This window comes from Musca autumnalis, unplaced genomic scaffold, assembly GCF_047663935.1.
Source record: "Musca autumnalis isolate F117 unplaced genomic scaffold, ASM4766393v1 scaffold_3, whole genome shotgun sequence".
Lineage (NCBI taxonomy): Eukaryota > Metazoa > Arthropoda > Insecta > Diptera > Muscidae > Musca > Musca autumnalis.
In genome coordinates, this window is record NW_027411866.1 from 30,416,752 (window position 1) to 30,432,966 (window position 16,215).

The 16,215-nt window shown below is 34.4% G+C and overlaps 1 protein-coding gene across 1 annotated transcript; it reads right to left on the reverse strand.

Annotated features, from left to right (window-relative positions):
* Nucleotides 1-1,301: 1,301 nt before the first annotated feature.
* Nucleotides 1,302-6,609, reverse strand: LOC141397972 (uncharacterized). Its single transcript, XM_073975014.1, has 3 exons — nucleotides 6,170-6,609; nucleotides 5,961-6,111; nucleotides 1,302-2,266 (listed from the first exon to the last, which is right to left on the reverse strand). The coding sequence occupies exons 1-3, from the start codon at nucleotides 6,297-6,299 to the stop codon at nucleotides 1,915-1,917; spliced, it is 633 nt and encodes a 210-aa protein (XP_073831115.1). The 5' UTR covers nucleotides 6,300-6,609; the 3' UTR covers nucleotides 1,302-1,914.
* Between the last annotated feature and the right edge of the window lie 9,606 nt (nucleotides 6,610-16,215).

Below are 16,215 nucleotides of genomic sequence, written 5' to 3' on the forward strand. Positions count from 1 at the left end.
CCATATATTGGAATCTGAATTAACCAAAAATTCAAATAGACCCACAATTTCTGCAAAGTGTCGTTTGTTTTTAACGCTAATGTAAGTTAGTAAAATAATTTTAGTGTTTTTAGGATAACTATATGTACTTACTTTTCCAGATATCTGGCAAATGGGGATAGTGTAAGCTATTTATCCGTGACATTCAAGATTGGAGCCTCAACAGTGAGATATATTATAAAAGATACGTGCCAAAAGATTTGGGAAAAACTCTCGACTCAGTACCTAGAAACTCCATTGACAGCAGACTGGTCGAAAATGGCGGAAAGGTTTGAAGAAGTATGGAATTTTCCACATTGTGTAGGAGCCATTGATGGAAAACATGTATATATAAAATCCCCACACAATTCAGGATCAATGTACTACAATTATAAAGGTATTTGCCTAAATCCAAACTTGGAAGAAGGAACTAACTTTTATTTTTTTGTTAAGGTACATATTCCATAGTTTTAATGGCGGTTTGCGACGCAGACTACAGGTTTACAGTTGTGGATATAGGGGCATATGGATCACAAAGTGATGGTGGCGTGCTAAGAAACTCTGAGTTTGGAAAAAGTCTTCTAAACAACGAGCTAAATCTACCTCCAGATGCTCCAATAGAAGTCGGTGGGGAAAATGTGCCCTATTTTCTCGTGGGAGATGCAGCTTTTCCGCTAAGAAACAATCTAATGCGTCCCTATCCAGGAATACTTCTCCCTGCAGACAGAGAAATGTACAATATGAGACTTTCCAGAGCAAGGAGGACTATCGAGAATGCCTTTGGGATATTAACGGCTAGGTGGAGGATATTACTTGGTCCACTATATGTTAGCCCACATGTTGCTGAAAATATTGTGAAAGCAACTATTGTCCTTCACAACTTTCTGAAGGATAATGATGAGAAGTACTGCCCTAAGAACTTTGCGGGCGATAAGGACGGTAGAAAGGGTTTGTGGAGAGACGAGATAAAAAACCAGAAAAATCTAACAAAACTTAAAAAAAATAATTCTAATAATGCTTCGAAAAGAGCATTTGAAATAAGAGATATACTGAAAGGCTACATATCTAGGAATACGTATCCGTAATACGGGATATTCACAAACCTATGATCTCTACTTTTTATTTTATTTATTTAATATCACAGTAAAAAAGTAAAGTAAAACATTCTTTAAATATGCCAAGCAATAAGTACCAAATTTCATTCTGTTTGACTTAGGTCCTTCTTGTATACAATATATGTATGTATATAGATTTCTTTTAATCGAAATGAAACAATTTTAATATGAATTCAAAATATTTATTTCAAATAAAATGGAAAAATTATTTACTCTAAGGGCCACTATTATGTCTTCTTTTACTTTTGGATGGATTTTAAAACGCAAAATGAACCAATTTGCAGTCATCACAAATATATTTTACACATTAAAGTTAATGACAAGAATGTCCTCCATGAAATTTAACGATCACATTTACCTTTAAATAACCGGAACTCTATAAATCTGTTCGGAAAATCCAAACGTTAACAAAAGAAGACATATAGTAATGGGGGTAGGTAAGACTAGGAACACTTATGACGATATACATTTTTTATAAAGTTCAATACATGATATGTATTTAAATAAAAGGTAAAACAGACAGAAAATCGACCAATTCTAGTAAAAAAAAATCATTGCTCAAATTTGTCTGTTTTTAGGAGGGGATGATGGTGTCCTAAAAACTGACAATTGGAATAATGTTTTATTGGTTTACTTAGGTTTTAGAGAAACAGTCATCTAGGCAATAAATATTTACTTAAAAGATATAAAAAGTAACTTAAAAAAACATTATATATAGTCAGTCCATAAGTATATAAAAGGTACAAGTTCAATTCAAATGATATGTTTTATACTAAGTCTATTAAATATATAAAATATTTACTCTTTCTGCAACAAGATTTATTATTTCAACTTCTATTAGCCTTCTAGATTTGTCATCCATCGTTTTTAACATGGAATCAATATACTTATAAAATCCATTATTTGTTAATTCTCCTTCCATGCTCACTTTGACTGCACTATTAAGGTTTCCCATTACTTCGCAAAATTTCTCGTGGGCTTCATCGGTTTTACGCTTCTTATTTTTTGGAAGATCAGTAGGAGAGGTTTCTGGAGTTGCCTGCGGCAACACTTCAAATGAAGTTTCATAAGAACTTTCAAAGTCCTCTGTTAAATACTCTTCTCCTTGATAGGAATCGAAATTGCTTGTTGTTCTAGAAATACATATAAAAATATTACATTTCAAAAATATAGAAAACATTGTAAATACTTGCATTTAGGTAGTAAAAAATCATTTAATAATTCATATACAAAGGATTTGGGAAGGATATAGTCGACGATGCCGACTACGTTGACATTGAACTGAAGTTAACATATCCATTATTTAATTTATTTCAATTCAGGTTAGGTTCAAATCATGGCAGAACTACTAGGTAGTGCATTACACCAGCTGATCGAATATGAAAAGTCAAATCCCTTTATAAAAAAATATTTTTGTTGTAATTTCCCCAACAACATAAAGAAAGTTTTGACATAACATATTCAAAATTTTACGATGCCATACCTGGGTAATTGTGCCATGGTTCAAATGCAAACATTCAAAATTGTAACCTTTACCTCTCCTGTGTTCAACCCCCCTCCAGAATTGAGATCGTAACGTATGCGTACGTACGATGGTACGATCTTGATATCATTTGTGAAATGCTGAATTCCTATTTGACTGATCTTACCATCTTTTTCCACGCGCGGAATATGCAAATACCCACCACTAACCACATGGACGACAGAGGTGAGAACAGAGTTGAATGTCACGGTCGATGATAGCAGAATTCCGACCACAAACTATCCCAATATTCTAGGGGTCACATCCGACAGCATGTTCCCGTCGTCCGTGCATAACACGACTATCTGTGACAAGCCAACGATACAAGAGAGAATCCCTAGATCACAATGGAAAAATATTCAAAGCTGTCACAACTACAACAGGGTGCCTCCTCATGTCTGCCCTGGACCATCTACATAGGGAGACAAAGATTCTTCCTGTATACAACGAAAGCATACCATTGTGATGGTCGGGCGTTACCGTGAAAACACGCTACGTTTGGCTCAATTACGATCTGGATGGTGCAGACGTCTTAGTATTGGATTGCTGACACCGTACAAAACATCTGCTCAGCATGCGGAAGATGCCCACGCGTTACTCTCCACCTTTTCAACTGCCTTACCAAACCTACTCAACTATCTCCTGTCGAATTGAGTCACAATTCATCGTTGTTTTCAAAATTTCACATCTGAGGAATGTTGGGAAATGGATTCAAAAACCTACATACACATGTATTCAATTTTGCCCATCAGATAAATTCTCCAATTGTTTTAAAACTGTTTCCAGCAGTTTTTCTCCAATATGATAATCGATTGTGAATATAATAAATTGTAACGATCCTCTTTGGTATAATAATCATGTAAATATGTGACACATTCTTCCATATTGTATTTCAATAATTGGCCTATTGGCTTTGTTATACATGTTAAATTGAACAAATAAATAAATAGTACAGGTACAGGGCAAAAAATTGACGTATCTTTTCCAAATATTGTGTATCAGTTACAATTTGTATAAGATCCGAAATATCACCCACAGGTAACTGCTAAAGCTGCACCTTTTCTCACAATGGTAGCAACTTCAGTGGGTGAAAGCGTTAGATCATCAACAAATTTCATTAAGGCATACATAAACTCTTTGGTTTGACGTGTATCATCGTCTGGTACCATGCTGGAAAATGTGAACTTTTTGGGAAAGGGGGCGTTTTCCAATTGTTCTGAATGGAAGAGAAAACGTTCAATTATTGCTTCAAATTCTTAAATGTTTTCTACAACCATGAGCAGAGTTGTTCCTTGTCGAGCATGCCACGGAAAACATGGACCCAACGTTGTAGAATTGGTAACATTCCAACATTTTTTAAATATACATCCAAGTCCATATTTACATTAGGCCAATTTCCTTGCGGCAATTGTCATTTTGTCGGCGTGAGAGGGTGTTGAGAGGCAAAGGGTTACAATATGCCACACACCTTTCTCCTTCAAACTGACAATTGCCGCAAGGAATTAAAATAACCATAGCACTAAATGTGCTAATTGAAAGCGTAATGCACTTCATAATTCTCAGCAAAATGTTTGGATCGGTCCATGACGACGAGCTCATACCTATTTCATCGACAAATTTTGTCAGCGATGTTGACCACAAATCCTCCAAATAGCTAGTGGTCACAACATCACCAGCTTTACATAATATTCGAGCACAAAGAAACCCGCAATGGAACAAATGTACAATTTATAGGCATCCAAATTATCATGCATTCCTGGAGGTGGCTGCAATACTAGCTTTGCTTGATAACTTCGCTGTTATATTAGTGAAAAATCAATTCAATCTTGGGTACTTAAATTTTCCTCATCTGTTGTCGCAGTGTCCGCAGCACTTTTCTTCGTCGAGTTCTTGGGATCTTCGATTATGGTATTGATATCACAACTTTTTGGTATGTTCGATTGCTTCTTTCCAGAAGCTCTCTAAAATCAGCTTCCGATGAATCACTTATATTGTCCTCAATCACCGTTATAGCATGAAGCAAATTTGTAATTTTGCAATTTAGGTAAATGTGGCATTTCCAAAGTTTTCAGTGCACGCAGATATTGATAATACTGCTTTTTGGAAGCCTGCTGGAAAAGAATTATTTTGCATTCTAAGGGAGCAGACATTATTGGAGAGCATCTATGGCCGAGGCCAGATTTGACTCAACTTGTCTTGCCTTAACAAATCCATTGCCTTGTTGTATGATCTGTTGTAATGATTTATCCACGTTTGCTCCTCCACGGCCAGCATATAGACTTCTGTTCTCACCTGCAACTGGTCTTCTATGGAATCGATGAAACCCTGATATGAAAGATTACAAATTCTTTCGATTTCTTTAACGTAACATTTGACATATTTTCCTATTACAAAAAATTTGTAAACATCTGCGTAATTTCGGAACGAACAGTTCAAATTAATTATTCCCAAGAAAAAATTATTGGAACTACATTTGGCTCATTCGTTCATCTAGTTCCTTCAATCTCGGAACCAAGGCCTGTACAATGGCGCACCCACATTTAGTCGAATCTTTAACTTAATTCTTGAGTTTCCGACAAAAATCGGTAACATTTACAAGAAGCTACTGGACATGTACAAATTATTGATTAAACGACACACCTATTGTCTGCCAAGTCATCGTGTGAAACCAATCGGTTCATCTTTTCAAGGTCTAGTGAGGTATCACTCACTCACTATGCCAAGTGATCCAAAATAAATGGCCAAGAATCTGCGTAATTCTAGGACAGTGGAATGTAATTCAAGTGACAGCAATAAGTTGGACAGAAAACAATATTACTTTGTTCTATATATCTTCTATAAAAGCACTCATTATTTGAGAAAGGTTCGGAACAAATTGAATACTCTACCAGCTGACGGAAAAAATCTGAAATTTTTTTTAATTGCAAGTTTTTTCTTAGTAGCCGGCCTTCGGTCGGGGATTCCTTTCTCCTATGGACAGGAGCCAATTTAGGGCACGAAAACTAACACTAACAAGGGAATTTTCGGAACTTCACGGGCCCATATCTCGGGAAGTATGGACAAACATACTTTACATTTTTGTAATCAGGACGTAAAGATCTAACTGTGGTAAAAATTTTAGATTTTTCCTCCAGATGGTAGAGTATTCTATTTATGCCAAAGGTTCTTTAGTAGCACCCTTTCTTTTAGAAAGTGGGCCTAGGGCGAATATTTCGCGCTGTCACGTACATCGGCAAAACAAACTCACATACATATATTACAATTTCTATTGAGGAGTAGGATTATTATTAATAAAATTAACTTACGGTCTCGGCTGCAGATGATCGCGTAGGAAGGACATCGAGGCGGAAAACTTCCAATCCATATATTCGGGAGCTTCACTCCCCGAAGCCAGCTTCAACTCTTCCTTCACAAACCGGTCCCTCAGACTCTTCCACCTTGTCTGGCACTGTTTTACTGTGAAAATAAACAAAAATAATAGAACAAATTTTAATAAATTTTGGTTTCTCCTTACCTGGTTTACCGACAGCATTTGCCACAGCGTCCCATGCCTTTTCCTTCGAGAATTTATTTCTATACGCCTTTGAGGATTTGTCGTATATGCATGGGTGTTGCTGGACGGCATTTATCAGGGCTTCTTCCATTTTCAATTATATTATTTTTTATTTTTCCTTAAAAATGCAAGCGAAACGCAGAAAATGAAATGAACAATAACTACAACAATTTCCAATTTACGCCATTTTGATTTGTAACATATGATCACAAAATGTAAACAAACAAATGTCAAAAGCGAACGCGCGTCGTAACGCATGGAGTTAAAAAAATTTTAACTTCCGTGCGTTTCAAATTGCGTTGATCAGTGCAACCATATGGATTTCCATATTGTTTAAAATGCCGTGCGTTAACGCGTGACATGAAATAACGCTGACGGACCGTATGTGCCGAGGGCTTTAAGTTTGGATTAAATGAAAAGCGGAGGAAACACACATGTTTGCGATTGAATTCGATAGAGAATTTTCATAATTTGTGTTAATTTAATAAAGTTATTAATATTTTTGTTTTACACAAATAATGAATGCATTTTATTTTGTTATTCAAACCACGTGCTCTGGACTGCCTCCTATTCTACTCCAAAGGGTCAGTTAAAATGCAATGCCAAAGGGTCAGTTAAAATGCGGTGCCAAAGGTTCAGTTAAAATGCGGTGCCATAGGTTCAGTTAAAATGCAATGCCAAAGGGTCAGTTAAAATGCGGTGCAGTGGAGTGCCTCTTTCCGGGGTCACTCCCTTGTAAAAATCATGAGTGAAAATGCATAATTTGATGCACTTCCAAATCACTTGTACATATCATTTAACTGCCTCTTTGGAGGCAAACTTTTCGCTGGGATGCCAAACAATTTTATGGGGTATCTACACGGTATGTTTTTTACATATTCACACATAACAACTGTCACTTTTTTTCGCCCATATGTAATTCCTTCTGCACGGCAACATTTTATTTTTCATTCGTTTTCAGTTGCTTTCTTTTGGTCTGTTCCTTTACTTTTAAAAGTGGTAAAACCGGCAAAAATAGTAAAAGTTGTAAACTGCTCTCATATGAATAGTATGGTGTCAGAAGTAAAGGAACGCTTTTCGAGTAAAAAGTGGTAAAACTTGAAGATTCTTGCACGTAAAGGAACAGAGCTTTTATTTATATCGCGTACAAACAAAACAGCTGTTTACCTTTGGTTGTACAGACGAGAATAGAGCGCGTTCTATTCGAAAAAAATACATATGTATGCACATAACACTTTGATGCATTGAAATTTCTGTATGGTTCACACCATGTGTACAAAATTCAGATTTGTAAAAAGTGACAGTTGGTATGCACAAACAAATATCTAAAAAACATACCGTGTAGAACACCCTTTAAAAACAATCGAATTCAATGATTTTTAAAATTGTTTTTAGACCATTTGTATGGAAGAAATTGTTGAGATTTGCATGGAAACAATCAGTTTATCATATTCACAACTCGATTATGTGGAGAAAACTTAACGCTTCATTCATTTTTCGCGTTTTTTATAAAATGCTCAAAAATGCATTGTAAACAAACCCACTTGTTGCTTTTATTTTGAAGTTTTAAGAATTCAAGAAAAACAAGGGTTCTATAGATTTTTTTCATTTAAATCTACCTCTTTACTTATACCATGCGCTGTAGAACTCAAGCAATTCAGAAAAATCGACTTTTTTGTAATTTTCGACTTTTGATGAAAAATATAAGTATCTCAGTAGTCACACGCGCAAAATTTGCGACGAAACTTTCCCATTATTTTGGCGTTCATAGATCGAGTTCCCCAAACAGCATTTTCATAAAATTACTTTACTATGGAACTCAATCTGTGAACGCCAAAATAATGGGAAAGTTTCACCGCAAATTTTGCGCGTGTGACTACCGAGTTTAGTTTGTATTTCTTTATTATTTTTTTTAACAAATTCTTATAATTTTATACACTCTTTCTTGTGTTCAGAAATAAGACTGCGACTGTAGGGATCAAAAAATTTGCTTGCTTGGCTAGGGATCTTTGCGAGTGCTACTAAAATGTATCGAGCGGAGTGCATTTTTCATAACTCCGTGTGGACTGTATCGAAAGATGTATTGAAATCATAACTCTGCATTGCACTACTTGCAAACTTTTTTGCTGGGACACTCTTGCTTATCTTCTGAAGAAATGTGTAGGGATCAACCAACTGATTTTTTCTGTAGGGATCTCTACAGCAACTGCTTATAAAATGTATCGATCGGAGTGCATTTTTCATAACTCTGTTGGACTACATCGAAAGATGTTGTGAAATCATAACTCCAATTGCACAACTTCCAAAATTTTTTGCTGGGTTTCTTTACCTTGCAGAATTAAAAGAAAATTAACAATTTTTTTGTAATCAATACATTTTATTAATATATTTGGTCTGTTCCGGTACTGCAAGAATCTACTAATTTTTACTATTTTGTTCAATAACATAAAGGAAAAAATGTTATCGTAGTAAAAAATAGTAGGTTATTGCAGATTCTGGAACAGAGCAATTATTTATTGCTCTGTTCCAGAACCTGCAAGAAGCTATTATTTCTTACTACGATAACATTTTTCCTTTATGTTATCGGAAAAATAGTAGATTCTTGCAGTACTGGAACAGACCATATGTTTGCATTTTTTTCTTCGAATTTATTAATTAGTTATTAGGAATTCTGTTGGAATAATTAAATTATATGTAGGTATGTATATATTTCCCTCTCTGGAAATTTGTATTTTTTAATCGATTTAGTTTTAATTTGTTTATAAATAAATTACAATTTTTTTATAAATTTAATTAAAATTAATTAGTGGTTTTATTAGCTTGGCCTTCACCTTTTGTTGCTATTTGAAAAAGATGTGTTGTTTTGGATTCCTATGTCTTTTTTCGTTATTGTGCATAAACAATTTATGAAACTTTGAACAATTGTTAATTTAAAACAGATAAGTTTAGATGACCATTAGAGACGTCAAGTATCGTGTTGCCATAGTCGTCAAGTACGCATGCAACAAAAAAATGTTTAAGAAACAATGCATAAGAAATTTAAAATCGCAAACAAGGAGGAAAATTTCATGTAATGTTATCAGAAACGAAATTTATGGATTCAAGTATCTATTCCAGAAGAATTCCATGTCAATTGGATCGCTAAATTCGGTTAAATACGAACAAATCTTCTTATAGCTCTGTTCCTTTACGTTCAAGAATCTTAAATTTTTACCACTTTTTACTCGAAAAGGGTTCGTTTACTGCAGACAATTTACCACTATGGGAGCAGTTTACTACTTTTGCCGATTTCACCATTTTCAAAAGTAACTCTAAAGCTACACGCTGAAACTTTAATACGAAACTTTCCTATTATTTTGGCGTTCTTAGGTCGAGTTCCCCAATACATTAATTTCATAAAATCACTTTAGTATGAAACTCGATCTATAAACGCCAAAATAATGGGAAAGTTTCAGCGTGTGGCTTTAGAGTAAAGGAACAAACCATATATGTATTGGTCTGTTCCATAACTGCAAGAATCTACTAATTTGTGCTGTTTTTTCCGATAACATAAAGGACAAATTTTTATCGTAGTAAAAACTAGTAGATTCTTGCTGGTTCTGGAATAGAGCCTATGTCTTTGTTTTCCATTGTAAATTTATGCTCTGTTACAGAACCTGCAAGAAGCTACTATTTTTTACTACGATAACATTTTTCCTTTATGTTATCGGAAAAAATAGTAAAAATTAGTAGATTCTTGCAGTTCTGGAACAGATGTGTTAGTAAATCAGAGTTGTATTTGCAGACAGACTAGACTGTCTTGTGTAAACGCCTAGTAATAAGTACTTTACACGATATGTTTTTTACATATGAGTTGTCACTTTGCATATACATTTTGTATGGCAGAAGTGACAACTCATATGTAAAAAACATACCGTGTAAAGTACCCCTAAGAGAGATTTTACACTTTGATACGAAAATAGAGAAAAAAGTAAAAAAGACAGCATTTGGTAAACTTTAGCAAGATAACAAGATAACAATTGATGACCGAAACAAAAACATTGGCGCCAATGCATAAAGGAAAAACTAACTCCAAAGCAATGAAAAAGTTCTTCAATTTTAAGGAAAATAAATAAAAAATAATTAATATATTAATAATCAATAAATATAGCTAAATTGTAATATTTATAGTATTTTTCCACAAAAATAAGATAAACATTGAGCAGCTGACCATTTGCAGATGATTAAAAAACAGCTGATCGAACTTGCTAAATGTTACTGGGAAAAATTCTTTCAGTAACTTTTAGCAATTTCTCAGCAAACAACTGTCAAAATTGTTCTCTCACTTCGCTCTCTTTTACTGAACTTTTATGTAAAAAGACAGCACTTAGTAACATTTCGTAATAATTATTACAAATTATCACGTAAAAAGACTCACCTTATGTCGAACGAAAGAAAAACAACTAAACTCGTGTATGATTTAAACACAGTGTCAATGTTGCCATGAAAACCAAAGTTTAGATGTTTTTCTTTCGACATAGTGGAGCAGGCCCTTAAAGAGTACGTTTACATTGGCGTTCATTATCATGATTATCCCTTTGTCTTGATTTATTAGACGTGCATTTTACGTCAAACACATACATATATCCAGGTAAAGATGTTTATCTTGATAATAAACTCTACTGTAAATGCTGCTGATGTTATATGTAATATATTTATGAACTTGAATTTTTGTTAATTAAAATTGGATTTTTCTTATAAGGTTTAATTGGGTATCTGTTACAAGGAAATAACTACATATGTATTTTATTGATTTGATTTTCTTATTCCGGGTAAATCAGATAAAATCTATATTATAATCTTAAGCTAACAATGTTTTTATGATTTATAACCACCTGCAACTGAAGGTGGTGCAACGGATGTGTTCAAAGACCGAATCAACCCAACGGCATAAAAATATCCGCTGTTTCGATGACATTAAATGGAAGTTGTAAAGGATTTTCGGATTTATATAATAAATAAAATTAAAAAAAACCATGACCCGTCCTTTCATCGGAATTTCCCACAGTAGTTCTTGATGAGGATGATGTTGTTTTTTTGTGTAATTTCGAAAGTAAATGGTAGTGACCCATCGTCTAGATTTACTTTTAAAGGCTCGTTACAGCTTTCCAGAACATAGAAGTGATTAACAATACTTATGTTTCGAAAATTTAGAATGATTATTTGTATCTATAAAAATGAGAAAAAAGGGAAAAAGATTATTATGAATTATAAATGTTTTAAAACAAAACAATAGGTGTGGAAATTAGCTCGAAATTAGTGGTTTGATTATAAACTGCTAACATATACATATAATTCATTTGGTTGGCAGTGGGTCTGTACGATAACTCAAAAGTTTTTACAAATTTGTACAAACTTTTACAAAATGCTGTTCGATAGCAAACTTGTTCAATAAAAGAGAACTGAGAAGTACTTGCAAGTAGTTACAAGAACTTGTAAGTACTTATTACTTGCGAAGTTATCGAACAGACCTAATATTGTGTTAAGTTTGGCAAGTCGATGGTCAGACGTCAAGTTTATAGGCGAGGGGTATGAAGTAGTGAAAGCCATGTACATGGTTTTCTGTGTTTGTTGTGTTGCCTCTTCTTGTCATTCGTTGCAAGTTTTTTCTTCCATTTTCTTTCATTTTTATTTTCTCAAGAAAACGTTAACAACAAAACAAGCATAAAAAGATTTAATAAAAACATTTAATTAATGAAACAGTAAAAATTTAACTATTAATATTTGGTCTGTTCCTTTACTTTTAAAAATGGTAACAGTGGCAGAAAATGGTAAAAGTGGCAAACTGCTATCATATAAATTGTATGCTATTAAAAGTAAGGGAACACTTTACAGGTTAAAAATGGTAAGAAATGGTAACCTCAGGCACGTAAAGGAACAGAGCAATTAATTATTAATGTTGATTATTCTGTGTTGGTTTTTAGTTTATTTATGTTTGTTTTGTTTTTATTGGTATGATAAAGAGGACACGCAAAAATCTTAAATTTCATGTTAGCGTGTGTGGACACTAACGAAACTTGAAAATAAACTTTAACGAAATTGGTTTCAAAAAACCTTGCTAGTCTGACCATCGACCAATGTACTTATAAACATGGTACAATAATATCATGTCAGCTGATGGTAACATAATGTGTCAATTGCATTGAATTGATGTCAAATTTTGACATCTTATGTTGCCAACAATTGCCGATGCGGCTACCTGTGTATATGTACCATGCTTATAAACAACAATAAAGGCCTGCGTACATAAGCTGCTTTGCCTGATTGCCTTGCTTACCTGCTTCATTTCTGACGTAATAAAAATAATAGAATAAAGACGAAATTTTGAACTGGGTTGCCATCAGTTGGAAATTGGGTCGGCCTTCTTTGTTCTTTTATTTTTTATTGAAGCAGCAAAGCAAGGCAATCAGGCAAAGCAGCTTATGTACGCAGGCCTTAACACTATAGCTCCGTTCGAGTACTTTTTTAATGGAAAAATGTGCAAAAGAGAAAACCGTCAAAAATGAGTTCAACGCACACATTTTTCCAAAATGTACGGGAACGGAAAAATGGCAGAAACGTCAAAAAAGTGGAACAAATGTCAAAGTCGGCGTGTCAGCCTATCGGAAGCCGGCAAACATGTTGCACATTTTTGCTCGCTTAAATTTGTCGTGTAAAAAGTTTCTAAAGGGAGAGCCATTCAGCGCCATTTTTGTTCAAAGAGAAGTGAACATTTTGCAACTTTTTTGGTGTACGGGAACGCATTTCGGGGAAAAATGTTCAAAATGTGTTGAATGTGTAAAAACTGTTTAGTTCTGGAACGAAGCTTATGTTTACATTTACGAAATCCACTCGATATCAACTGTCAATTCCATTGCTCAAACTTCAAGTGAAATCCACTCGATTTCACATGAGTTTTCATTTGCGTATACGCAAAGGAGTTGACAGTTGAAATCGAGTGGATTTCGTAAATGTAAATATAGTCTAACAAAGTATACCAGCGATGCACAAAATAATATATGACGTTGGATGTGTTTACAGCTTTAAGGTCATGCGTTAAAGCCCTCGGCACATACGGTCCGTTTAGTGACACGTTAGGACACGCGTTGTCCCAAAACAGTTAAATTATGTTTAACTTTAATGCGTCAGCCATATTGTTGTTTTTCAAAAAATTTGGCTTCACTTACACTTTTTTCATGTGGTTGTTGTACCGCAACGCTCAACGCACCGTATGTGCCGAGCGCTTAAGTGGGGTTCAGACGATCAGTTTTGACTGACAGCTTTGCTCAAATAATCGGTTGCTTGCCAGTGTGGTCGTTCATTTTTGTCAGTCATCAGGCAACCACAAAATTTTTTGTGGATGTTGGACAGTCAGCTGTTGGTTGTTTGTTTGTTTGACCGTGTGAACGAAACATCGTCAGTCTAGGAATAAACTAGCAGAGTAAATATCAAATAAAATTAAAAAAAAGTCGTGTGTTTTTATTAATTTGATTGATTATTATTGCAAATAACCCTGCGTTTACAAATGACAGGACAGTTGACTTCATGTATTGATTGTCAAAATCCCACAACTTGCCTGTGTGGCGTAGGCGTCCAGACAACTGCGAAAACAGTTGTAAAATTATGAATGAAAATCACCGATTTCTTTTTGTTTTCCGTTCATATATTTTGTTTTGTACATATTCTTTTGTTTTCAGCACATTTGAATTATCATCTCACTTCTTTTTCACAAAAATGTCGAAAATTTGTCAACCCGGCTGTCTGTGAAAAACTGATGGACAGCTGAGAGACAAACAACAAATGTATGCATGTGTTAGTAAATCAGAGTTGTATTTGAAGACAAACTGTCTGGTGTAAACGCCTAGTATGAGATAAAAATAGCAGACAAAAATCTTTTCCTTCATTTTAATATCGGCCAAGCAAAAAATTGCAAACAAAACGACAAACATGAAAAACGAAAATGAATTTTTAAAGGAATTTTTATGTTGCTACGAAATGCAAAGATGCCTCTGGGACATAACCAGTCCAGAATATATGATGCGCGACATTAAAACAAAAGCATATGGAGAACTACTAAATGTTATACTATGTTTACATTTACGAAATCCACTCGATTTCAACTGTCAATTCCATTGCCCAAACGTCAAATGAAATCGAATCGGTTTCAGATGAGTTTTCATTTGACGTATACGCAAAGGAATTGACAGTTGAAATCGAGTGGATTTCGTAAATGTAAACATAGTATTATGAAGAAATACAAAAAGGATTGTTCTATTGACGACGTCAAGAAGAAAATAAACGTAATCCGCTCATCGTACAGAAGGGAATTGAAAAAAATAAAGCAATCTGAATCTTCTGGAGCTGGAGTGGACAGCGTTTGGCTCAGAATCTCGAAAGACAGCCGCATGAAAACTTCAATGGAATACTTGGCATCACTTAAACTTTTTTCATGTGTTTGTTGCAAGGCATATTTACCAAGCTAGATGCATCAGCGAACAACTACTGTGAAATTCAATAAATATTTTCCAAAAATAAAGCGATTCGCACAATTTTTTCACCTTACTAGGCGTTTACAGTTTTTCTTCAAATACAACTCTGATTTACTAACACGTACATACATTTGTCGGCTGTCTTCCAGCTGTCCATAATTTTTTCAAAGACAGACAATTTTTGACATTTTTTGTAAAAATGTATGAGATAATAGGTCTGTTCGATAACCCAAAACTTTGTAATAATGCCCGTAATTTCTAGCCCTTGGTAACCGGGTAGGTAGCTACCTATTAGTTATCTTTACCTACGGGTTTGGTAATTTCTACGTGCCATTTACCGAGGCGTGTAAATTTTGAAAACATGTGGTAACATTTGTGATTTTCATTCATAATTTCGTAAAAACATTGCCACATATAAGTGTTTTACAATTTTTAACACATTGGCAACGATCAACCAGGCAAAATCCTTGGTGTAAGTAAGTCGATGGTCACACTAGAGAGTTTCATTGAAACAATTTCATGAAAACAAGGGTTCCTAGGTCGAGTTTCACAGTAGAGTGATATCATAAAGTTGCTGTAGTGGGGAACTCGATCTATAAATACCTAAAAGTTTCACGAAAACCACTCTAGTGTGACCTTCGACTAACACGACCGCTTTCGACCCGGTAACGTTACCTATGGATTGAAATTATGAAATTTTGCTTACACGGGGGATATCTATGAACTCATAGATAACTACGTGTAGAAATTACGGGCATAATTTGTACAAACTTTTACAAAATGCTGTTCGATAACATACTTGTTCAATTTTAGAAAAATGAGAAGTAGTTGCAAGTACTTGCAAGAACTTACAAATACTTTTTACATTCGAAGTTATCGAACAGGCCTAATAATTGAAATGTGTTCAAAACAAAAGAACGTAAACAAAAACAAAATAAGTGAACGGAAAACAAAAATATTACAACAGTTTTTGCAGTTGTCTGGACGCCTACGTCACACAGGCATGTTTTGGGTTTTTAACAATCAATACATGTACTCAACTGTCCTGTCATGTGTGTCATGCGCAGGGTGAATTTCATTAGGCCTAGGTACATAACATGGCACAATTACCAAGGTAGTGGTATCACACCAGCTGATCGAATATGAAATGTCAAATCCCTTTATAAAAAATATTTTTTGTTGTAATTTCCCCAACAACATAAAGAACATTTTGACATAACATGTTCAAAATTTTACGATACCACTACCCGGGTAACTGAGCCATGGTACATAAGAAGCCCCGTCAGCTTGCCTTGCTTGCTTCTGATTAAAGAACATGGCACAATAATAAAGGTACCAGCTGATGTACTGCGAGATGTCAAAAAAGTTGTTGTAATTAAAACACACAAAATTAAAAAAAAAAAAAACAAAAATATAAAAGAAAAATGGTGAAGTTTTGATGGATTTTTGTAATAATGCGTTTATTAATACCCGCAAAAGTTGTGTGAATCGCTTTATTTT